At 38.7% G+C, this 26,481-nt stretch overlaps 2 protein-coding genes across 16 annotated transcripts in view; both read left to right on the plus strand.

The window, feature by feature from the left end:
• CAMK2G (calcium/calmodulin dependent protein kinase II gamma) overlaps positions 1-9,485 on the plus strand; it is a 219,639-nt gene extending 210,154 nt beyond the window's left edge. For 13 of the 14 annotated variants that reach the window (XM_070945159.1, XM_070945160.1, XM_070945161.1 and 10 more), the window contains 4 exons: positions 314-389; positions 1,330-1,424; positions 4,572-4,816; positions 7,359-9,485. In XM_070945159.1, the coding sequence (XP_070801260.1) occupies positions 314-389; positions 1,330-1,424; positions 4,572-4,804 (404 nt within the window). In that variant the 3' untranslated portion in view covers positions 4,805-4,816; positions 7,359-9,485. The remainder of the gene's footprint in view (positions 1-313; positions 390-1,329; positions 1,425-4,571; positions 4,817-7,358) is intronic. The other variant, XM_070945147.1, reaches the window with a different exon arrangement.
• Positions 9,486-17,809: 8,324 nt separating this feature from the next.
• Positions 17,810-26,481, plus strand: part of NDST2 (N-deacetylase and N-sulfotransferase 2) — a 111,578-nt gene continuing 102,906 nt past the window's right edge. For both annotated transcript variants that reach the window (XM_070944976.1, XM_070944978.1), the window contains exon 1: positions 17,810-18,033. The gene's annotated coding sequence lies outside the window, so the exon portion shown is untranslated. The remainder of the gene's footprint in view (positions 18,034-26,481) is intronic.

A 26,481-nucleotide genomic window follows, 5' to 3' on the forward strand; every position in this document is an offset into this window, starting at 1 on the left:
ATCCTTTCAAATTGGATAGGCAAATATGCCCCCTTTATGACTTGTAGACTTCAGCTCCCAAAATTCCCGAGCTAGCTATGCTATGCTGGCTCAGGAATTCTAGGAGTTGAAGTCCACAGGTCGTAAAGGAGCCATAGTTGTCCACCCCTTCTCCTCATTAACCTCATTACTGTGCTGCTTTTCTGGAATGCAAGAAGTCAGCTGCCCCTGCAAGAAGACTAGTAGTTACCCTGTTGATATGGAGGGACTTATTCACAATATAATTTTCATAATTCCAGTGCTTTCAGGTTGTCTTTTTTATGCTTGTCCTCAGTGCGTAAGCAAGAAATCATCAAGATTACAGAGCAGCTGATCGAAGCAATCAACAATGGAGACTTTGAAGCTTACACGTAAGTGAAGAAATGCAGAGGTCCTTTATGTATCAAAATGACCATACAGTTAGTCCTCATTTAGTGACCACTCACAATTACAACAGCGATGAAAAAGTAACTTTGTGACCAATGCTTGCATTTTTTACAACTTTTGCAGGTCTGTAAAGCAAAGGAAAGCTGAAGACAGATCATAACCACAACTACAGTTTCACTTAGTGACTGCTTTGCTTAACCAAGTTGCCAGTCCCAATTGTAGCTACACGAGGACTACCTATAATTAGTTACTTAAGCTATGAAAGCTTGTGCCAACTAATAGCCAGAAATAGGTTGTAACCTATTGATGATAACATTGACTGTCAATTGTGCCCTTGTGTTTTTTAGCTAGAACACCAGACAGGCATAAGTGAATCTTTTTTGATACTGTAGAACCAGTATGAAACAGATGGAATAAATGCAGCTTGTCAATATCAATATTTTGAAAGCATGAAACAACCCTCATTCATTGTATCAAACTCATTGCTCTATAGTCTATACAAAAATATTGTTAGGTTTTTTTTCCTGAAAAAGGGGTCATTTAATCTGAAAATGAATAGTTAAATAGGAGGAAATTATGAGTATGCGTATTGAGTCCTAATGGGAATAGAAAATGGGGATAAATAAATGCACTTGGAAATGAATCACAGGTAAAATCCATATATTGAATTTGGAACTAGAACAGTTTCCCCCAAGGTTTGTTTTCCTATAATCTCTATTTTGTCAGTCCAAGAGAGAGTTAAGATCTTCTCTAAAGCAAGAAATAATTGTATCCTATATTTGAAGCTGCTTCAGGGTTTTTTGATAGGGAAAACCTGCATCAAAGTGGCACAGTACTAACAACGTGTGATAATAGTTGCGGTTGTCTGATAAATGATTTCAAGGATTAGATGCCAATGAGATCAGATTACTTCATTTGTTATAGGAAGATCTGTGATCCTGGGCTGACCTCATTTGAACCTGAAGCACTGGGAAACCTCGTGGAGGGGATGGACTTCCACAAGTTTTACTTTGAGAACTGTGAGTGGTAGATAACTGGCAAATTCAAAATGATTCTTCCCCTCTCTTCGTGGGTAGGAAATGGCCTGGGATTTCATGTCCAGCTCTGGACTAGCTGTCAGTAAGGATCATATTGTAACTTTGATATATACACTTCCAATATTCACTCCATTTTTCCCAGATTGTTTCTGAGATTGGACAAAACTGTTCCATGTTCTCCATTTTGTTCTCTTTATTTCCAAATTTTGTATATAAAGCATGTGCACTTTTCTACAGCTTTCTGTCTCTGTGATTGTCTTTTGATAACACCTTGTTTTATAGCACTAGGGTTTGGATACCTAATGGTATCAGGGGAATTCTGGGAGTTGAAGTCCACAAGTCTTAAAGTTGCCAAGGTTGGACACCCAAAATGCTCTAAAGGGTTAAGAGCTGTCCAGAGTACCCGGACAGTGAGATGAGTGACATATAAATTAAACAATTAAATTAAAAAGCACGTTTAAAACCCTGAAAAATTCCTGCCTGCCTAAAAGGCAGCATTCTCTGTTTTTATAAGCACAGACATGCGACGAACAAAACTCACTTAAATCAATTTTAATATGGTCATATATCTAATTGCATCAAGATTTCATTTGTGTGTTTTACTAATGTACTGCATGTATGTATTAATTAAATATCAAAAATAGAATGCATATTAATTAAAAGTATTATATTGACAACCACTGAAGTCTGTTGGCAATTTACAGTAAAAGAAGTATCATCCATATTCTATTATTTAACAATAAGGAGAATATGTCTTAGTGAACTACAAAAGTAGAAAATTATAGCAAAGTGCTCTAATTATTTTTAATTTCATCTGTTTCAGGAATGTATGCTACACTTCAATATTTTCAGAGCATTTTGCAGAATAATATATATTAAAATACTTTGCAGCAATCAGTATGAAAAAAACCTGAATTAATGTTAAAAGCAAAATTACAACCTAATCAGAAATGGAACGTTTGGAAAAATAGCAAGCGCAATGTAGCTTCCAGGCAGGTCTTCCTAGGCAGAGATCCTCAGGAGTAGGGGGAAGGAGTGAGAAGGCCCTCGACTTGCAAACAATGTGTCTCCTCTCCTTTGATGGGAAGATATAGAGAGGAAAGGGGGGACTGGAGATTCTGCTGAGTTTGACTCTTGTTCCCAAATCATTTAGGGTTTTCGGGACAGGCAGTAGCTGTCACTGTGGTTCACGTATGGCAGTGCTGTCATTTTAACACTAATAAAGTTCAGTTATGAGATCTAAGTTTCATACTTCAGTTTGGCATGGATCATTTCAGAGATTGCCTGACTGGAAACCCAAAGCTTCCTGAGTTGTGTTGACTTTCACTGCAGAATTAACAAATGGCAATTGCTCTTGGAAAGAATTAGACTATGTGATGATGTAAACTCAGTCAAAAATAACAGCCTATTTGCAGATAAATAGATGCAGAGGAGCTGCTAAAAACATTTATTTTATTCATAAGATTGGATGTAATTTGCCAAATTGCCTGCTTTGACTAGCTGAGGGAAATCTTTATATTTAAAGCATTTTCAAACTGGATTGGCTTGTTCTATTTTCTGATTAGGCATACACGAAAATGTTATTTATCACAGAAACACCCTTAGGGGGAAAAACTGAAAAACTTGTGAAGGAAAGAGACAGGATTATTTGTATTATATATCTTTAAAGTTGATTTGTAGGGGAAGAAGGATAGAGCTAAAAACATATTTTCTTTCCTAATCATTATTTCTATATTAGTGTAGATATGTACTGTAGATTACAGACAGATGCAGGGTACATTTAAAAAAGTATTATGAATGAAAAATAGTTCTAAAATTTCATTTCTTGCAAAGTAAAATCATGGGAAAATTAAGCCCTTCTTCCTTGATAAATACCATGTTACTGAGAAAACATGTGAAAAGTATTTGTTATAGAACTGTCCTTTTGTGTGTGAGTATTTTGGGTTTTCTACTATCATCTTCCTTCTATTTTCCTCCCAAAAGCTGTGATTGAAAAGAAGACCAAAAAAAAAAAAATGTTATTGAGAGCTACTGCTGCTATGAAAACAAGGCCTTTATTTCTTTTCCCCACACTGAGATATTTATAGGGAGATCTGTGCAGGGAGAGTGCCCTGCTCTTTTATGAGACCCCAGATCATTCATCATATTTTGTAGAGACCCAGATTGACTTTGGCGCAGTTTGGGGGACAATTGCTTCACTCTGGATGAATCCACTGTCTCAGTTAATCCTCCATAGCACAGGATTTGTCCAACTTTGATGGACACCCTTTGGTTTCTTGAGATTTGTTCTTAGAACTACCAAATTTTAAAAGTGCTTTTTAAAGAGTTCTCTTCGTAAAAAATTCAGGACAATTCAGGACAAGTGAATAGAAAATTCTATTTATATCAGTCCATGGTTTGTTTGAGAATACATAGTGCTCAAGATTAAAGGGTAGCATTTGGTTTAAAGAATCTGCTATTGCCCCATAAAGTACTGCTTTTCTTTTCTTGTAAAAAGCTTTGCTACCAAATTTCTTCCTTGATAGGATTTGAGGTATCATGTATAGGTGGTAGGGAATATGGTAAGACAATGTAATGATATCCCTGGTCGCCATCATGTGGGTAGATGGAAACCTCTGCAATACCGCCCTCTCTTGGCAGCCAGGTAGGAGCAGACAAATGTCTGTCGCCATCTGACAGCTTCCCAGAGGCAGACAGAGGAAGCCTTTAGGCTGGTCAAGTTACTCTTTCTGTTGCTCATCCGTGTCTGCCTTCTCAATAATTTTCCTCATTCTGTTATATTCCATAGAGGCAAAGTGGATTCTATTGTATATAATTATGTTAAATGATAAAGCCATTAATTTTGTCCTTCCAAGAATTCTTTAGATTCAGAACAGCAGGAAAGTAATATCATTTTTAGAATTTATGGAGCTGCTGGGTGGATTAGAGCTTTGCTATGATTAGGGAAAGAAGAGTTAGAAAAAAACGTTTGTAAAAGAGGGAAATGTGGATGTTACATCCCCGATTGAGATGGAAGAAAACAACAAAGGGGATGAAGATGGACCACGTGGTTGCCAAGCTGTAACTGACAGAAGCCATTCCTCTTGGGTGAGTTGAGAAGAACCTTGATTGTTTTTTGTATCTCCTCAGTACTGTCCAAGAACAGCAAACCAATCCACACTACCATCCTGAATCCCCATGTTCATGTTATTGGTGATGATGCAGCATGTATTGCCTATATCCGTTTGACCCAATATATCGATGGCCAGGGCCGGCCTCGCACCATGCAGTCCGAAGAGACCCGTGTCTGGCATCGCCGTGATGGCAAGTGGCTGAATGTACACTACCATTGTTCCGGGGCTCCTGCAGCTCCGCTCCAATGAAGCTAAAAATGGGTAGGTTTGGCAGAGAAAGACTACAAGTGCTGTTAGATCGAGCAACTTTTAGCTAGAGAAGATCCCCCAGGCCTGAAGACTTGCAGGGAAATACTTTATATCCTGAAATGTGATCAGGGATGCAGAGAAGGCAGAGAGGGAAAGCATGCAAGGCAAAGATGTACAGATCTACTAATTCATGTTAGTAAGTCTTAACAGAAGGAGAAAAAGACATTTTGAGCCAATGCAACTGATCTCACTATAATACTTTTAATCAGAAGGATGTTCGAGGGAGATTTACTTCTTTTGTATAACTTAAAAGCTGATAGAGAAGAAGTTCATACTGTACTGAAATGAGTTGAAAAGTTTTGATAGACTAGGAGGGAATGGATCAAATGTCCTTGTTGTTCTTCAGAGACAAGGGGCCTAGCCATCCCCCATAGAGAACCAAAGGGTTTTCAGTTTTGTTCAGCTGTCTCTCATTTATCGAGGCAGAAGCCAGCAAAGATTCTGTTTGTTCCCTCATCAGCCCTGCAAGATTGGATAGCATATTTGATATACGGTTCAAATATCACAAGCACATTTGATTCCCCAAGTTTTTAAGGCCCCAGTTAAAGCAAAAGTCTATTCTCACAATAAAAAAAATAGATGTTTTTGCAGCCTGCCTAATTTTTTGATAAATAACTCAAGGCAGCCAAGATACCTAATATTCCTTCCTCCTCCTATTTTCCCGATTTCTTCTCTTCGAAGAACTAAATGGGATAGAGCAATTATTTAGTCTGACGGGACAATGCTTTTTAGAGTAAAAACCCTACATCTTTACAATCCCCAAGTTACAGAACTGGGAATTTTTAAATTGGAATATGTTTTCAAGATAAAAACTATACAACTAGTACTATATAAAACCTGTATAATATTTATCAAGGTGTTCAATTTCTCTCACCATTTCCAGAGAAATCAAAAATTATCTGAGGAAACCTAAGCTAAAGAGTAGCAAGACTTTTACTGAAATTTCTTTTGCTCTGTTATGATGAATCACAGTAGATCTCCCAGAAGCTTTCTTACCCGACCAATCTTTGCTGTTCCTTAAGATTCAGCTTGATAACTAGCATTGGTAACTGGGACATTATATTCATTTAAACTTTTATCCCAATGGCTTTAGTAGTTCAAGTGGATTGCTGAATTTCCCTATCTACCCTTGCAGAGGGGCATGGAAAAAGGGACAGTAGGGAAGCAGGGACAAAGAAACATTGTTTTCTAATAGTTCAAGATATGGTTTCCTAATTAAAAAATCTGAGTTCCCTTCAGCAGTTCATGAGGACATACAACCCCCCCCCCTTAAAAATGTATGTCAATTGATGGGTTGTTTAAAAAAAAGCCAACAGACCAACCTACCTTTTCTCTTGACATCCTGCAAGTGCTGCTTCTTGTTCCTTTTCAACCTGTTAAAAAGTTTTGAGTTTCTTAAACTCCTTCTTGGGCTTAATTTTAGTGTTGACACCTGCCTTTTTTTGTTACTTAATGGAGTTACCTTGTCAGTTTTGTTATTTAATTCATACCTTAATTTTTTTTAAACCTACTTTTCAATTCTCATGGAAGACCTAATGTGACACTCATTCCCTGCCTCATTACAAGAATAAAAATTCATAATTAAAAATAATGATAGGAGTATATGCCTGATACTCCTTAGGGTTACAACTAAGGCTACTTTTATCAAAAATGTGTAATATTTACTGTATTATAAACTAATGTCTAAAATCTTTTGCAGATTTGTTTGGAAGATTTCTGAATGATGTTGGATATTTAATTTTTAGAAAAAAAAGTCAACTGTACCTCATTGAAAAGGAAATTTAGAGGTTACAATGCCTGAAACCCCAATACTTTGGCTTTCTGGGTAGAAACTCATCCTATTTATTCATATAACAAGATAAATAGAGCAAAAGGGAGCATTTGCCACCTCTTCCACGAAGTTTATTCTTGAAATCTACAATAAAACATAAAAGGAAGCAGGGCCTTTTTATGGATTTTGTGCAATGTGGTTTCAACATCAGAAGCATGTCTCCCACTTCCTATGCTAGGTGTGCTTAAAGGGAAAATACAGTTTTATTTGTTTTAGAAGCACTTTGAATAGGAAACAGCACAGAAATTATTTTTGGGCTACGCACTCACCCTGCCGCATCCTTGACATAGAGCAGATACAACATTGGTTAAATTCTCAACTATTAGAAGAGCACAGTCCAACAGATAATTTGCCTCTTTTTCACCGTGTCCTTTCTTCCATACTAACTTCTCAAATGTATTATTTTAGATTGCTGAGAGAGCTTACAGCCAGTGGAATATTAACTTAAAGAAATGATTTTAATAATTAATAGTAATGAAGTGGAGTAGGGACGGCTATCCCCTAACTATTGTGCGCTGTGAAGTGTAACTATCTTCAGTATAGTAGCTTAAATGCAGGTGTAACCATCCAGGCCTTGGGATTCCTCATCTGTTTTGTCCCATTGACCCGGCTGTGTTTCCTCCCACGGTTTTTCTCTTCATGCTCATTCTTTTCTGATTGCAGCAGTTTTCGGAGATACTCAGCGGGAGGGCAATATCTTCTCAGCAAGCAGCTCTGGAGTACCTGAATTACAGCAACGGTCATATTCGTTTTGACGTTTAAAGAAATATGAATTACAAACCGGCAGCAGCCAAATGCACGAAACCCTGCATGAATCTGATGCTCCAGGTGCTGCCGCCTTTCTGTTGTTTTTCCATGGATCCATCGTGTCTGTTTCTGCTGTATGAAGGTGTCTTATAAATCCTGAGGGAAACCCATATTGTTTGTATAGAAAAGAGATCATCTGCGATGGAGTATCCAGCACCTCCCCTGCAAGGCGGATGATGGAGCAACAGCTGTGAAGCATCTTTCAGAATTGGAGCAAAGAAAGGGAGAGAGAAAGAGTTTAAGGGCGAGAGACGGTGCCTCTTAGGCAGCAGGATGTTGTAGGCCCAGTGGAAATTGACCTTGTCTTCGGGTTATGCTGCTGCTTTAATCAGTGAGTTACGGCCGATGGTGGCGAGCTCACTAGGGCCAGCATAAAGAAAGGGGTAAAGCAGAAGGAGGACTTTTCTTACACTGCTGCCATCCAGCAACCAACTGGAGCCCAAACATCAGCAGTAAAGACGAGCCAATGGCTACTGGCTCCCACTGATGGATTGGATAAAAATGAACAAGAATGTTTTAAGGAACAAGTACGAGCTGGTTTTGTTAGCATAGGAGCTTCAGAGATGCACTGATTTTTACAAACAGCCACTCCTCGATGATGTAAGTCAACTTATAAGGGTAGAATTTAAAAGCAAATAATCTTAAGAGGGCAAAAAATTATGTGAATGGCTTACTTTATTTTATTTTTTATTGTTTAGAATAGATGGGATCCAGAGTGCTGCAGAATATGTGCTCCTTAGGAAACAGTTGAAAAGCTTTGTTACACTCCGCCCTGAAGATTTGCACACACATGCATTTGCTTCCTGTATGGTGTGTAATTTAGTCTGTGTGTTATACTAAAATACTATATTATCTATGAATTTAAAAAAATCTCTCTATAATTATGGGGCTAGCTGGTTTCCCAGTTTGATTTGTTTTCTGATAAAACTAGCAAAGGGAGCCAGCAACTTCCAGAAGTGCTTTTTTCAGTAGCCCAATCTATTTGACATTGCTTTATTTCCTGTTGTTATGTAGGTTTTTTGGGTTGTTTTAACCACATAAATGTAGAACTTTTGCATCAACCATATTTATTGTCTTTGCTACAAAGAAAGCAAGTAATGTTCTTTATTTCCTACATCAGAAGTGTTTGTCAGCTTTATGGTTTGACTATTATTTTTTCAGTTTCTGAGTAGAAGTGGGATAAAAGCCTTCCCAATAAATTTCCAAGATCAGATTTACACCATGACATTCTCTGCCCCTTGTGTACAATGCACATCAAACATTTTTATGTCCATTCATTAGATCTGAGAACATGGAATTCCATTAAGTCGTTCCCTTTGTACCTGAAATAGTACTGAGAATAATTTTGCTGTCTAATTAAATAGAAAATAGAGGGTGAATTTAATGGAGTTTAGGAAAATACAGAGCTTCAGTTTCAATATGAATTGGAAGGGAAATGCCTTTTTCTGTTCTTCTAATGAGAAACTCCTAACTCAGCTCCATAATATTTATGATAGCTTATTACTCAGTGCAGGAAAAAAGCATTCCTTCTTGCAGAGATTTGTGCAAAATTTCATTTTCCTTTATAAAGAGAAGGAATATTTTCTCAAACGAGAGAGATGTTCTGCTGGAACTAAAGAACCTGTGGCACTTCAGTTGTTGCTGGCCACACCTCCCAGTATCCCTCACCATTGGTTTGTGAGCTGGGGTTATGGGTAAAGTTAATTCAACAGCATCTGAAAGGTGACAAAAACTTCACCTTTTCTCATAAATTTAATGTAGAACATATCTAGGACTAAGTGTGTGAAGTAATAAAACCCCTGATAATTTTACTAGGATTTTTAAGAATAATGTTACAAAGTGAGGAACAGGAAATTAGTTACACTGCGTAATAAAAGATGTGCATGCTTCTAGGTCTGATCTTTTCTTGTCTTTATCTGATTATTTATAATAATCCCTCTGTATTGAGTATCTGCATCCTTAAAACATATTTTTGGAACCGTTTGAGTTGTTTTGTCTTTGTTTTTACCGTCTGTAAGATCTGTTCCAATTTAATGAGAATCTTAGCTTGGTATGGCCATTATCAAACACAGCTATAGACCTTTGGCTTTCTTAATGTTCTCCTATGAGGTTAATGTAAGCATCTATATCATGTCCAGTTTTACACAGGAAATGGAACACGTTTGATGCAATTTTTTTGCATGATAGTGAAATAATAAAGTTAGTTTTTTTTTCCTGAATGTTAATAGAACCTTCATAGCTTTGTTACAATGAAACCTTGAACTGAACATATTTAATAAAATAACATTTAAATGGTGCAAAATATCAGAAAGTAATCTTCTATTTTCCTGAGTGCCTGAGAAAACAACATCAGCTGTTTGGAGATGTCCCTTTATCAAGATGACAGTGAGGTATGCGCAAATGTGTTGTACATCTGGAAACAGCTGAGTGAGATGAATGAGTTTATATGTATGTAGCTGCACCGAACTGAGGTTATGGCCACTGATCTACCAAGCAGTGACTGAAAATAATGCCCAGGTATGTTTGAAATTACCTATAAAGCAATGCCAGGATTGTGGCCAAATATTTAAGGTAGTTTAACTTGAAGAAGTCACTAATTTATTTAAATCTCCATTGTTCGTTAGGTTTTTATGCTGCATCAATTGCAGCTCCAAGTCTAAATATTTGAAAGGCTGTAGTTCCACTTAGGATTGTATAATGGCCTCTGAGGTTTAGCTGTTTGATGTATAATTTATATATAGTCAGGTTAACACAGATCTAACATACAAATACAGAAATATCTACATTTATAAAAACAACTTCACCATGTTCTACAATTCTACAGTCTCAGGATTTTTGGAATTGGCAGGGCATCTAGATGAAACAAAGTACCAAGCTTAAGAGTTTGAATTCCAGCTGAAGGTTTTTAAAAGCATGAAGCTTATCCTTCTTGCCAAATAATATTAATTTAGCTTCAATCTTTATATTAGAATTTCCAGTAATCTTTTATGCCTATCAGAATGCAGGACAAAGTTTATGTATGTCTGAGTCTTCCCACATTTTCAGTGTAACCATAAATATCATGGTAGAGATAATGGAAGTTGCTACAGTATAGTACTATACAATACAGTACAGTAGATTGGTAGTGTTAATGACTACAGACTCCTCTAATGATACTATTCCCTTTTTATTCTATCCAATTCAGACAAATATTTCAATTTTTTCCAATAATATTTTTGAATAAATTAAACTATTATCATAAATTTTGGAATTAAGAGAATTAAATTCAATAGTTGTAATCTTATATATACAGTAGGTAGTTCTTTACTTACGAATTGAGCCCAAAATTTTTACTGCTAAGCAACATAGTTGTAAAGTGAGTTTTGTCACAGTTGTTAAGTGAATCACTATAGTTAAATTACTGGTAGCAACAAAGGTGTGAAGTGGACCTGGCTTCTGCATTGATTTTGCATTCAGAAAGTCGCAAAAGGTGATCATATGACCCTAGGATGATACAATCATAATAAATACATGTCAAGTGCCCAAATTATGATCATGTGACCATGGGGATGTTGCAACAGTGGTTAAGTGTGAAAAATTGCCATCAGTCACTTTTTTCAGTGCTGTTATAACTTTTAATGGCTGTAAATCAAGGACTACCTGTATTTAGTCCAGTGCAGTTCCCCATATTACTTAATGTCCTTCTAAAACAGATTTGTCCTATAGATGTGGCTGTCCAGTTCTATTTATGGAGTTCATTGGTACACTGATATGATAACAGCCAAGCATCATCTGCTTTAAAAATAATAACAAAAAATAATTCTTGATTCACAGTTTTGAAGAATATCAAATACTTGATTTTTGCATCATGCCAGATGCTGGTATGGTAAGACAAACATAAAGGAAGGCAGGTGACTCTCTTTTGCCTCTTATAAAATGATGTGCTCTGAAATCTCTATACAAATTTTTGACCTGATGTACAATTAGCAAATCAGTTGCTTTCAGAACACAATGGATATCCACCAATGCTCTTTATCAATGGTCTTTTCTGTGTCTTTGAATTATCATATTGGCCAGCATAATTTGATAATGTTCTGTGATCAGTCTCTTGATCACAGTCCATCATTTCTGGACCAATCACCAAGTGTTTAGCAAGACTGGAGATAACCTCTGTGTACACAGTTATTAAGGAGAAGGATTTTTAACTGCTAAACTGAGCCTTAGCTACTAAGAGGATCCTTGTATGGTTAGGATATTTGGGACAATTAAACAGCTATCTGGAGAACTGAAAATCAAAATGAAATATTCCAGACAAAACTTCAACCTTGTATGTGATTAGGGAAGGGTCAAATACAAATCCTCAGGGATTTTAACTTAGAAATTGAAGATCTTTTGAGAACTCTTGCTTTTAAAGTTTTAATTGCTCTTTCAGTTAGTGTGAATTTCAGATGTCTCTACCACTTCCTTGCCTTCCTTCAGGTTAAAAAAACTACAATATTTCGCTATTTAATGATGTGTATTTTTAAGAAGGAATATAATTCATTGTGGAAAATTGCATGAAAACTGACTGAGGTTCATCAATGAAGGTCACACCACATATTTTTATTTAAGGATAAGTTAAAAGTTTTCTGATAACCACCAATATGTGAAATCCATATCAAAAAGCAATCACATAATACAATACCTTTCAAAAATATTAGCATAAAGACTTCAGTTTACAGTGTTAATACTGTTTTTGATAGCAGAATGTGTAGAAGTAAGAAACAAAACCAATTTACAACCTGCCCAACAAGTGGGCCTTTTCCACTGGCACTCCTGACAATTCTACTTGGAGAGAAAAGGGGTCAGAGAACAATAATGAGGCTCCAAACCTCTGGGAGATTCAGGTAGGATACATGACACAAAAGATACATTTTCTAGGCCCAATCAGATGATATTGCTTAGTGAATGGGATACAGTTTTGGCCCGTAAACTAAGGGAGCGAAGAATAATAGCAGTCCCTCAAACAGCCAAGCCCTATATCATGAAGAGTTTTTAGATGGTAACCAGCATCTTGAATTGCACTCAGAAGTTAACTGACAACCAGTGTAAATCACCTTGCTGAAGTGAAATATGGGTGCATTGGACTGACCTATAATTACTCACATTGCTGCATTCTGGACCAACAGTAGCTTCCAACTGGTGTCCAAGGGCAGCACCATGTACAGCATTTTGCAGTAGTCCATATGTGAAGGTCCAAGGTTTAAGTGACTGCGAGATGGAGCTCCTGGTCTACGAAAGGGTGAAATTGCTGCAGTAAATCTGTCTGAAGTTCATCCTGGTGTGCCGTGAAGCTGTGAGTCCAGAAGAGGGAAGTACAATTCCACTTAGAACTAAACACTAAGAGTCACTGCAAGAACCACACAGTGGTTCCATACAGAAGAACCATGCACCCATAACCTTGTCTTGCCATATTTAGGTTTGAACCTCTAGCACCAAGACATTGTCTTAACAGCCTGGCTTGGCTAGCCAGGAATTGAGATGTATACTTCAGTATCATGAGCATCCTGATGATATCTGACCCCATCCTGGCAGATGAGCTCATGCAGCTGTTTCATGTAGATCAGGGGTGTCAAACTCGCAGCCCGGGTGCGTCATATGCTGGCCCCGCCCCCCGCCCGGTTTAACCAAATTGGGGGGGGGGGAAGTCCTGATACATCACTTGATGCTGTGATGATGCGAGTTTGACACCCCTGATAGATGTTAAATTGGAGAGGTGAGAGCATAAAACCCTGAGGTACCCTGCCAACAAGAGGCTTTGGGCTGGAACGCCTGTCAGTGCTGACTGGAAGTGACCACCTTCCAGTGAGAACAGCTGCCATGTAGATTTTAAAAATGTTGCACAGGTTTGAAAGACAATTCTCTATTTGTCTTTAGTTATTTAGTTTAATTATTTAGTTTGTGTTTTTTTAACCTATATGCTGCCCTTTAAAACTGTTTTCCTAAGGGAGTGGGAGCTGAGAAGTGGCATACATTCAACAATGCCTTCCAAACTCTTTCACTGCATGTGATTTCTCATGATTGGGCCCTGAAAATGGAGGAATCCCACTCACTCAAGAATTAGTTTCAAGGGGAAAAAGGATGAAATCCCTCACTGCTCTGTCCTAAAATACTTTTAATACACTCTTCATCAAATGTGATCTGACCAGCTTGTTTTTGCTTCACATATTCTTATATTGATAGTTGCTATTAAGAAAAATATCCACTTTGATGGGCTGCTAACTATTAATACCAATCAATCCATTATTTAAGATGCTGGTTATAAAAATAATATTTACTATTTTTTAATAGTTCCCCTACTTTTCAAAACCAAAAGCCAGAGAATTCTGTGGAAAGGACATTTGCTAAACATTGTAATTCACAGCTGTGCTATTGTCGCTACCTAGTGTGTAATCATGACCTCAGCAGCTCTTACATTTACATTTCTGCTTTTTTTGTGGCCTGACTCCTATGCCAAAGGACACCCCTGAAAACCACAAGTAGCTATTTATGATCTAATCCAACACTGGCAAATTACAGAAATGACACTGTTAAGGACAATCGGTGAAAATCAGAATAAATGAATTTTGCTATGAGATTTGTTTAATTGGAATTAACTACTTGGGAGACTATTTGAATTCCATGCCCTATCCCCTATATGGGAGTCATCTTTCCCATTAGGCAGGTATTTTTCCATTGCTTTTCAGGGAATAAATGAATTTTGTAAAAAAAAAAAAAAATGTGGAGAGTCACTTGTTTTTGCAGGGATTCTATTCTGAATTTTTTTAAAAAATTCTTGTACATTTGCATCTCACTGTTTCTATCATCTTACAATGAATGACTGCCTGATTAATGTTGCTTAAGCGTCTAATATCATCCACCTGGCCAATTCAATTTTTTAGGATTGTCGCATTCCAATAATGACTAAACAATGTCATCTAACAGAACCCCAGAAATACTTTTCTCTATAGCAACGCCTACTCTCTAGATTAGAATGAGGTCCCCTCCAAGGTCCAGATGACCTTGTTTAGAATAGCTATGAAAATCTGATTCTACAGCCAGGCCTTAGGTGAGGGGAAGAAAGAGACCCCTCATTTCATTCCATCCAACCAACCTATTGCACCTATTTTATCCTTTTATTGGCTTTATTGTAATTTCTTTCCTCCAATTGTTGTGAGCTGCTCAGAGCTGTTGGAAGTCAGCATACAAGTTTAATAAATTATCACTATAAATTATTAGAGGGTAAGAGGAGTCAGTTCTTTCAGCATTTTGAGTGTGAATAGGAAGTCTCTTGTTAAAATCAAGAAGAGAAAATGGGTCCACGAGACACGAAGGTCAAATTTCCTTTTTGATCCAAACAAAATTTGCCTATTTTCAGAATGCTCCAAAATTGTTCCTAATCCAAATAAACAGCTGATTATCTAGTCAACCAAACTGACAAATTCCCCCACAATTTTATTCTACATAAAAGTAGAAAGCCACAAATCTTCCACAGAAATGATGTTTGCTCATTTCAACCAAAATGCCATTATTTGGGAAAACTCTTCAGAATGCCAACTTCTGGCAGGACAAACTAACCAAATTCACCTCTACACAAATCACATTCTGCTAATTGTAGCTATACAGGTAGCAAATTATATATTTTGGAATGCAGAGTATGGAATTCTTAGCCAACCAACCAAATTCACCAATCGTGTAGGAGTGGATAGCGTTGATGCAATTAAACTGAAAGCATCAAAGAACCATATTATGTCACATATCCAAGGCAGAATTCCGTAAATTAGCCTAGATAGTTTGGTTCATTTAGAGGTGCTCTGGACTGTTCCAGAAGGTTATTGAGAGTTGAATTATTAAGAATATTGATAGAATGACTAATTATATGGCATGTTGAGAGGAAAGCAGAATAGGTTCAGAAAGAAGATGATGCAGCACAACTGCCTTTCTGCCTCGTTAGTATCAATGAGACTAGAGCTGGAAGCGACCTTGGAGGTCTTCTTGTCCAACCCCCTACTCAAGCATAACCCTATGCCATTTCATTGCCATATAGGTGGCTGTTCAGTCTTTTCTTACAAACCTCCAGCACCTACATCCTACAGCTTCTGAAGGCAAGCTGTTCCACTGGTTAATTGTCCTCACTGTTAGGAAGTTTCTCCTTAATTCCAGGTTGCTTTTCTCCTTGATTAATTTCCATCCGTTGTTTCTTGTCTTGCCTTCTGGTACTTTGGAAAATAAGTTGACCCCCCTCTTCTTTGTGGCAACCCCTCAAATATATTTCAAATTGGCTCTGATTAAAAGAAATTAAATGGGCTTTGCCACATTTTCCAAAGGTGTTCATTTGGATTTTGGAGAATCTTCAGTGAAAGAAAATCAAGTAATTCTTACTTATATCTAACCAGTGCTTCTCACCTGGTGATCATGGGTTCTTCAGATAAGGCCACAATAAAAAATAAAAAAGTATGTATGTTTATATGGCCAAAATCTTGGGAGGCTGCCAAATTTTCCAAGATATTGGCTTTCCTGTTCAAAATATTATAAGATTTCGGTGATCTTACCAGAGTTTTACAAGATATTAATTGGGAATATCAAAATCTCATTAAATATAACAATCCTGTAAAATTTCAGCCATTTTAAAATTATTTTAATTTAAACAGAAGAATTTCATGGATACCCACTGGGAGAGGGGGTTGAATGCCATGTTGCCTCTTCTGAGGTAGTTGGGGATCACTTATCTGTGAGGATACAGGAAAGGATCTATGTCTAGGCATCAAGAAAAGTTTTTTTTTTAAGTGATCAAAATGTCACAAAATCATCCCATCTTTGGTCTTCGTACAAAAATGTCCCAAGATTTCAGAATCTAATTCTGGTTTAGATTCAGCAGGTAGGTTTCTGGTAGGTTTCAGCAGGCTTTGCAATTATGTAAAAGTTGTGCTTTAGAATTACAATTTATAATTAATTGGGTGTGCCCACAAATGTGATCTGAGGGTATGTGCCACAGCATGTAGGGGTCGGACATTGCCCTTTCTTGGTTTATAGTTCTCAAAGCTTTGGATGATAATGAAGTGGTGCACATAAAAATGTAGTCTTCTACAAATACAGATATGGGAGAACAGAAAGAATAGTAAACTGATAGTTCTATTTCAAATGGATTTTTCAAACTCACTCACTTTGTGGCTGGAGAATCTGGATAGCAAGTGGAAATATAACCCACTGGGTGGCTTTCTATCTTGACCTCCTTATCAACAAAGTTTAAAGGGCACATTTATTGTTTTCCCTACCTCATTCAGCCTCTCATTTTGGCCTGCAAGATGTCCTGCTTGGTCCTTTTTCATCTTCAGGTGGGTTTTGATGGGAGGACAATATTTGGAAGTTCTGAAGTCTTTCTGAAGGCCCAACATCAATACAACCTGTAAGCTGGTCCCAAATTCAAGTTGAGTTTTTTTTTTAATTCAGTTTCAGTAGCCAAAAACCACCTCTCAACCAACGAAAAAGGAATGCTTGTAGTTCTTCTCAGGCATCACATTGAACCAATTAGGGGGGAAATCACTGAAAGAGAATGTGAGCCCTAAACACAAAAGGCAGAGTTTCTGCTGCCTTTTCCTTCTGTCTGAATATGTTTGTGAACATTTAGCAGTCTTATAACAAAGCCCAAATATCCAAACGGCCTAAATGTTACACTAACCCAAAGGCTTTAAAAAAAATCACTCCAGATATTAAAGAAATAATGGCATGGATGCAAGCTTACACCTATAAATGTATTAAATGTGAGAAATAGCAATCATTAAAAGAATAAATACACTCATGAAATTGTTCTATTTCAGTTTTCTTTTGAGTCCCCCCCCCGCCCGCTTAAAAAAAAAGAGAGTAATTTCTGCTCCTGACAGGATCGTTCTTTGGGGCTGGGGGCCTGAGGGGCTGCCCATTTCGGGTCTTCTGGAAAGGCCACCCAGCCTGTCCATGCCGCTCGTGAACGATGGGCCACCCAGCCAAGCGACGGCGACCCAGCCCAGCCGGCCTGAAAGCGCCTCAGTGACGGCCGGGTGGCGACATAAAGCACCAGCGGAGACGGCCCATTTGGCGGAGAAACGGCTTTTCCTTCCCGAGAGGGCCCGCCGGCCTGGCAGCCGAGAAGGGGACGGGGATGCAGCGCTCTCGCCCTCGTCGTCTGCGGCTCCCCCTTCCCCTCGGCGGCGGCCCCAGCCTGGCAGAGGCGGGACTGGGCGGACGGACAGGCGGCGCTCTCCGCCTCCCTGGCCTGGCCTGGCTCGGCTCGCCGCTTCCTCCCGTCGCTTCCAAGCGGAAGATGGCGGCGGTCTGACGCGCGGCCCGCGAGAGCTGAGCTGGGGCCGAGCCGAGGGAGCCTGCCGGCGGCTCCGGCCGGACCAAGGGGCTCCCGGCGCTCCGGGGAGGCCCAGCGCGGCCGAGAGGGACGGCGCAGAGGCAGAGGGAAAGGGAGAGAGGAGCCGCCGGCGGGAGCGCGGCAGGGGGAGCGCCTCGCCGGCGCCCGCCTGGGCTCTGCCGCGCGTCGTCGGAGAAGGTAAGCCGCCGCGCCGGCGGGCTGGCGAGCGAGGGGCAGGGGATCGGCTGCGGCGGACGCCTCCGACGTCCTTCCCGGAGCTGCTGGAGACGAGGAGGAGGAAGCGGCGGCGGCGGCGGCGGCTCTTTCCACGGGCGCTCCAAGCCCAGCTGTTCAGCCATCGATCAAGGATCGATCTCAGGCCCGCGGGCAGAGGGGCTTTGAGGGAAAGAAGCGTCCCTGTGGATTCTCCCCTCCTTCCTCGCTCTATCCCCCCCCCAATATGGCAGCGATAATAGCCACGGCGACCACCACCTGCCTTGGGGGCTCTGGCGGGAATGGATCCCCGTGCGGGACGCTACTCTGGAGAGTGCCCAGTGCGGGATGCCCGCTCTTTCTGACGGCTTTCCCTCTCCTCTGCGTGCCTTGCCCGGCGCCCCGAGTTCGGGTGCGGCTCCCAAGCAGGGAAAGGATCCCCCAAATACTGGGTCTTCAGCTCACGGGGTCCCAAAACGTCGCACATTGTCTCTTCCCCGATCCTTTAACTTAGGCTAGAATGATCTCTGTTCTGCTGCAATGGGCGATTCTTTGCCCTCTTGGTCCCCTCGCTGTTACCGGCTGTAGGGCAGTTGGAAGTGGCTACAAGGGGTGCCTTCCCCAGGGCACTCAATGTACGTGTACAAGCTGTCTGAATTTTGGAGGGCTCAAGTCTGAAAGTGAAAACACACTGCATTGATGTACTGGGAGGGAATGGAAAGGGAAGCATGCTACAATTTATGTGGAATTTGGTTTGGTTGGTTGAATGGAGATGTGAAATACCAATGGCAAAGAACCACACACTTAGTGAGAAAGAAGCATTGCTCAGTAGTAGAATAGGAGGGGGCTGCCACAAAAAGGATCCAGATTACATCCACATCTGCTCCAGTAGAAAATAACGGCTTGTATTAAGTCTGGTGGAAATTTTGAAGAGCTGCTGTATAAAAACGTTACACTGAATATAGAAATATAGAAAAAAGTCTTGTTTTTAATGACGGTTGAATAATTAGCTTTCAATGTAGAAATGACAGTGAATTAAATTCAAAACACAAAACAGAATCTAAAATGGCAAAAAATATGAGTACAATGTTTGAACCATGCAGAATTTAGAGAACAGAAGCAGTAGTCTGAATTATGTGAGTGGTTGAAGGACCATCACCTTAAAGAACACAGTGTTACTACTATGTGGTAATCTTTACACTATATTAAAACTTAATTTCAATTTCTGAAGTATCTTCCAAGTACTGCAACACATAATTTGTTCCAGTAATATCTTGTAAGTACTAAGAATGATAAAAAAGCAGGAAAAATGAAGTGAGAAATGAAAATGAAGTACAGCTAGAGTACTCGTATACCATCCTGAGCATGTAAAACACATTCCTTTACATCATGCCAGTCCACGGTTTGTTGGGATATTGTACTATGAAATCATGGTTTACAAGCTGATGGCTGGCTTCACATATCATGCTAAATCAATATAAATTATTTTACATCTAGCATAGTTTGTGAATCAGTCAGTATATGTTTCCGAGAACAAAGCTGGGTCAAGGCCCGAAAGCCCTACTAAGCAGGTATATACAAAAGTATGAAGGCTATTGCTTAACGCATTGTAAGCCGCCCTGAGTCTTTGGAGAAGGGCGGCATATAAATCGAACCAATAAATAAATAAATAAATAAATAAAGAACACCCAGTTGCTCACTTGTTCTTTGAGAGAACAGGATGACTCCATGAGGTGGATAAACCTCAGCACTTCCATTTCATTAACTTATTGGCACATGGCCTATCCATTACAAGCACTCACTGAGCACACCTACTCTCTCATCTGAGAAAAGAAATTGATCTCATCAGCATAATGTTGATTTCTTAGCTCATATCCCAGGTGATCTCACTCATGTGAATAAGTACTGAAAAGTGCAAGGAAACAGGGCAGAGCCCTGTAGTGGACTTCAAAGCAAAAATGCCATGGATTTAAACGGTAGCTTTCTAAGGCCACCTTCTAGAGTTAGCCATTCAGGGGCATCCACAGTGGGGCAAGTGGGGGGGAGGGCATGATGACACATGTGTCACAACACAGTTACATAGTTGCATCATATGCAATGGCAGGGCACCATGTCATCATTTTGGCAGTTATTGTAGTAGGCATGAAACTGTCCTCTATTTCTTATGTTGCCCAGGCTTCTACTGTTTGTGAGGGCCATGATATCTCTTTCCTTATGTACTCTTTTTAGGTACACATAATTTATCAAAAGAAACAAACAAAAATCAGATATCAAATCTCACAGAATTTTTTTTTTATTTTTTTTTTATTTTTAATTTGATTTATATGCCGCCCTTCTCCGGAGACTCAGGGCGGCTTACAGTGTGTTAAGCAATAGCCTTCATACTTTTGTATATTTATACAAAGTCAGCTTATTGCCCCCACAAACTGGGTCCTCAATTTACCTACCTTAGAAAGGATGGAAGGCTGAGTCAACCTTGAGCCTGGCGGGATTCGATCTTACTTTAATTGCAGACAGCTGGTGTTAAATTACAGTGCTTCTGTCTGTTGAGCTAAACCAGGCTCCCTCTCATGAATTTTCCTGGGCCCACACAGTAGCCTGGTGGTCTCAGGAATATTAAGATGATGACGGCAGGGCAGCACCTTTCTTGTTTTGGATCCAAATAGCCATACATTACTATGGAATATTGTTTCCAGAAAGGGAATATTTATGACCGATTAACAGCCATTAAGATTTATGTGGCCAGAGTAAGGGTCTTCAGAAACAATCGCGGCAGTTTTATGGCAACAGTGATGTAAAAAGAAACAGATATTACCTGTTGATCACAACTAATGAAGGGAGGCAAGAGAAGTGAGCTACTCTGAACAGAGCCAAATTGATCTCCTGGGATTCATGAGTTGATACAGTATTCATCAAAAGGAGATGGTCCTGGCTTTCTTAAGGAGATGGCCACTTGTGTATTTTTACAAATTAAGATTCATTCGTTAACATCAAACCACATGCAGTAGTATTCTGAATAGATTTGTAAATGGTGTCTTCCTCAGAACTGATACTTCCAAATGGATGGATTTTGACTCGCAAAATTCTCAGCAGTGGCTATACTAGGTAGGAATTCTGAGAATTGAAGTCTATAGATCTGGAGAATTTCCAGTTTTCAAAGGCAGTTGTAATGAATCATTATTAGCAGTATAAGATGCAGAATATGTGGGCAGTTTTATTCAGAAAACATTCAGAAAGTTGTTACAACATGCCCCAATAATTTCTGAATATTTACAGTTGGACAAGATTGCAGAACATCTGAATTATTCAGAAAATCTCTTGGCACTTCAAAGATGCAGTGGTGGCGGAATGTTCTTTGCCACCATCACTGTCATACAGCAGATTGAAAACAAGCTGTCAATATTTTCAGTGAAGATTCTGGTTATTAGTATATCAGCCTTCTTGTAATAAAAGGCATATTGTACTTCTGAATTTCTTCCCTACTAAGGGCTTACCTATCTGATTGGATTGGATCTCCATCAATGTCTTAGAGACCATTGCTAAAAGAGTTTATGCTTTAAATAAGTATTCTGGACTGTTAATTACATTTGTAGCTTGACCACATTAGACAGTGAAAATTTAAGTTCATTAGCCAGCAAACCACTCTAGACTCTAAATCATAGTAAAATGTGAACTGAGTTGACAAAGCTTAGTTTTCCAAAGGAGTTGAGAAAATGGCTTATTGGTATCATTTCTTCTCCTTTGGCATTACTGTTATACAGAATATTTTTTGTCCTCTCATTCTTTTTATCAATAGTTGCTTCCGTGGTCCCTAATATGCTCTGATATCATGATGCTTGAAACATGTTTTTAATTGCTTTTCTTTGTGGCTTTCTGTGCATTTTTAAAATAGCTACATCAGATAACTTGAAAATTCATGGAATGAGTTATTATGTACAATATGTAATTTATTTGTATCGAGAAATTGTGTCTGAATTATTTCCCATTTGCTAATTCATTTTTGTTATTTTGATGAGTTAAGATATTACGTTCTAATCAATACTGTGAAGTGGTTTCTAGTGTTTTGTTTCTCCACTAAAAATTTGTCACTCCACTTACCTTTTTAAGAGGGAAATGAGTCACAAAAGGACAGAAATACCCTTTTAATTGAAAAAGCTTGTCCTTTTGTTATATGAATATTTTAAGGAACTTCAGATAAGTGGTAAGTTTTCAAGGGGTCTAAGCAAGTTAGGTAAATGCATGTGTTAGATACATGAGAGAAACCTCAATATAGGATACTGTCATTCTAACAGAAAAACAGTGTTATATATTCTATTCCTAAACATATATATAGAAAAATATTTCTGTTCCTGAGATGTACTTTGCGGTATCAGTTACCTTTAGATCAGGAGAAAACATGACTGAATTGTATTGTGCAAATGCGAGAGGGAAAGGCATAATGTTTTACATTACAAATCAGCAATGTTTATGTGAGCTTGGCTCTCCTTTTGGATATTCAATTTATAGCATATTCTTAATTGCCATTGCATATTACAAAATATTGGCTATCTACTACTTTATAATTATATAAACATAAAAATGTGATGCAGCTGAATTATAATTGACCATAGTTAGAATAACTGAGTGAAATTCCATTTGGTGTCTCATAACAAAATGACTGGGACAAGTGATATATGTGAAACACAACCCTTTACAGCCAGCTGAATCCAAATGCCACTTGGGACTTTCTCTCTACCAAGCACAAAAATACTTCCTGCCCTCCAATTAAAGTAAATGCAGATTTTCTGGTAGGTTAACTCTGAAAGCTTTTCACATTCTTTACTTCAAAAAGTAAATAACTTGAAAGATCATTGAGATGGAAATAATTGAGCTGAAATATCTCAAGAAAATAAAAATGTAAAAAGTGTTACTTTACATGAATATGTCTTATGGGGTGGATTTTTTATCAGGATAGTTCCCTTAACTATACAGTAGCATTTTTTTTCAACATGTGCTTATTTTATTCCAATGCTACTGTTTCCCCTGAATGTGCTTGCAAGGGATACCCAAATTAAATACAATTTTAAGATCACCTAATTTTACTTGCATTGTTTCTATTTTTTATGCAGTTAATGAATTGCATGAATCACAGAGGAAACAGAGCTTGGGATTTAAAGAAAGGGAGCTGTGGCAGAAATGACTCTTCCAAACAACAGTGTGTTCATGTCTTTTTTCCTGAACCTTTCCACAAAGGTCACAAAACAGGAGAGAGGGAAAAAGCATAAATATAAAAAATGTATACCGGTGCTTGTGGATATGTGGATGCATGGATTTAGGAGTACAAAGGAATGTCCAGTTTTTTATTTATTTTGGTAAACATGTCTGTCCACATGGAGAACAAATATTTGTGTTATCGCGGGTGCTCACATGGGGGCAAGTGATGAAACAGGAATTGTGGCACAAGTCGGCTTGTTATATATTTGTGTGTGATGTTGTGACCCAAGAACAAAAAACTGAACATGCATTATGACATTACAATGCACATTTCATCATTTTATTATCACTGTGATTAGGGACAAGCATTGTAAAACAGGTATGCTAAGATTTATTTATTTAAAACATTTATATAGCCAGCCAGTTTGGTCTAGTAATGAAAGCATCATGCTAGAAACCAGGAGTCGGTGAGTTCCAGTCCTGCCTTAGCCATCAAAACCAGCTGAGTGACCTTGGGCCTGTCACTCTCTCTCATGCTGATCCACCTCAGAGGATTGTTGTTGTGGGGAAATAGGTGGAAGGAATATTAGGTATGTTTGCCCCTTGAGTTATTTATAACAACAACAATAATGGCAGGATAATATATATACAGGGCTCCATAATATCTTGGTTTACGTAGGTAGAACCTGGCTAAAGAGACATACACATAAAACCTACAAAAAAGAAAGAAAAACAAATATTGTACCTTTACAGGGAGGATACATGAGATGAGGGTGTGGCTAACTGATGAGGCCTTATAAGGCCGAAATAGATCTATCTTAGTCTCCCAATGGGCAGCAAAGGGTCTGCTGGCTGCCAGAAGGAAAAAGAAAAAAGAAAAAAAAAGCCCAGAAACTAGTGAATTGTGATTTCACTGAACTAGGGCTGCATAATATCTTGGTTTACGTAGGTAGAACCTGGCTAAAGAGACATATGTGTGTGTGTGTGTGTGTGTGTGTGTGTGTTTCCCCTCTAGCCAGGTTTTTCCTACGTAACCAAGGTTTTTCTGCAGCCCTAGCTCAGTAGAATCACATCCACTTGATTCTGGGCTTTTTTCCTTTCTGGCAGCCAGCAAGTTATGGCTGCCAGGTGAGAGACTTATATAGATCTATTTCTGGCTCGTTAGCCTTCCTCAGTAAGCTAGGGCTGCAGAAAAACCTTGGTTACATAGGAAAAACCTGGCTAGAGGAAAAACACACATAAATCCTACGAAGAAGTAAGAAATTAGATACTATACCTTTACAGGGAGGATACAGGAGATGTGGGTGTGGCTTACTGAGGCAGGCTAATGAGCCAGAAATAGATCTATATAAGTCTCCCACCTGGCAGCCATAACTTGCTGGCTGCCAGAAAGGAAAAAAGCCCAGAATCGAGTGGATGTGATTCTACTGAGCTAGGGCTGCAGAAAAACCTTGGTTACGTAGGAAAAACCTGGCTAGAGGAAAAACACACATAAATCCTACGAAGAAGTAAGAATATATATATATATATATATATATATATATATATATATATATATATATATATATATATATATATATTCTTACTTTTCGTAGGTTTTATGTGTGTTTTTCTTTTAGCCAGGTTTTTCCTACGTAACCAAGATTTTTCTGAGCTAAGGCTGTAGAAAAATCTTGGTTACGTAGGAAAAACCTGGCTAAAAGAAAAACATATATATTTAAAAACCAACTTCAGGTGACTCATAACCAAAGAATAAAACAATATGTATAAACAATAGAAACAAAACAATAAAACTAGTAAATTCAAAAGGCTGACAACACAACTAAACTTCCCCAATGCAGACCACAACACCTTCCTTTCACTGTGGCCTCTCTCTATCCCAGCGGTTCTCAACCTGGGGGTCGCGACCCCTTTGGGGGTCGAATGGCCATTTCACAGGGGTCGCCAAAGCCCTCTCTCGGCCCCCCCCATGCCTTCACTCACCCTCACCCTCTGCCTCTGTTGGATCGCCGGTCGCCGTTTGCTTACCCCGCCCACTCCCAATCTATTGCTGCCTCCTGAGTCTCAGCTGATGGCTAGAGGGAAACAAACTGTTTAAATTCTTGCCGCGGGGCTTCAAAGGGCCGCCCTACAGCTGATCAGTGTAAAAAGAAAACAAATGAGAAGACCGGTCCCTGCAAAAATAGAAAAAAACAGCCCCTTTCAGCTTCAGCATAGGTTAATTACCCTAAGTTGATTTGATCAGCCTCTGGACTCTCAGCTGATTTGCTCTCAGCTGTTTTGCGAAGGGCTCTGTTGCTAGCTGCAAAGAGAGGAGCAGATTTTTTTCCCCCTAGCTATGCTGAAAAACGAAACTGAAAGTAAAGCAGGGTCTTTGCTGCAACGTGACAAAATGAGGCAGAGAGAGATTTCTTTTTCTTTTTCCTCACCAAAAAAGGTAGGTGCAAAACTGCAAACAATGGGAAATTTGGGGCAAAAGAGGAGGTTCAGGATTTTAAAACACAAAAGAAAAAAAGCTCTATTTAACTAGGGAATTGTAATAATTGAGATACTATTAATTGTATATTGTGTTGAAAGCAGAAATGGTTAAGTTGTGGTTTGAAGGAATATATGGGGGAAATTATTTGGTTTATTATTATTGGTAAATATAATTAATTGATTTGTAAGAAATTGGATTGCATGGAAATAATTGGAATATTCATGTTCATATTGATTGATATACAAAAAAGATAGTTATATAACTAATTGATTTATATTAAAATGTTGAATTTGTATTAAACAACTGTATTACATAATTACATAATTAACCAATGTGAGGATGGATATAAAAATAGATGACAATGGGAAGGGGTATAATATAGAATAGAAGGGAAAAATTGAATTTGATTAATATTAGAGATGAGGATGAAGGGTAATATTGGTTTTTTACAAAAATAGATGAGGAATAAATATGGGAAAAAGAAATTTTTTTATTCTCTTTTATGCCTTAAAGTTTAACAATTCATTCTTTATCTTAATATCTTTATATTTGTTTCGGACTGGTTTTCTTCCTTTTCATGTTTTTTATTGTACAGCAATCTTTCTCCTCAAACCTACCACCTCTCTCTTTTCTTTCCTTCTTACTTTCTCTTCCCCCACTTCTTCTCCTTCCTACTTCCTCTTCCTTTCTCCTTCTCCTCCTCTCTTCCTCCCTCTCTTACCCTTCCTCCTACTCTAATTTCCCTTCCCTTCCTTCATCCC

This window comes from Pituophis catenifer, unplaced genomic scaffold (assembly GCF_029215685.1).
Source record: "Pituophis catenifer annectens isolate HBS135680 unplaced genomic scaffold, rPitCat1.0.hap2 SCAF_6, whole genome shotgun sequence".
Lineage (NCBI taxonomy): Eukaryota > Metazoa > Chordata > Lepidosauria > Squamata > Colubridae > Pituophis > Pituophis catenifer.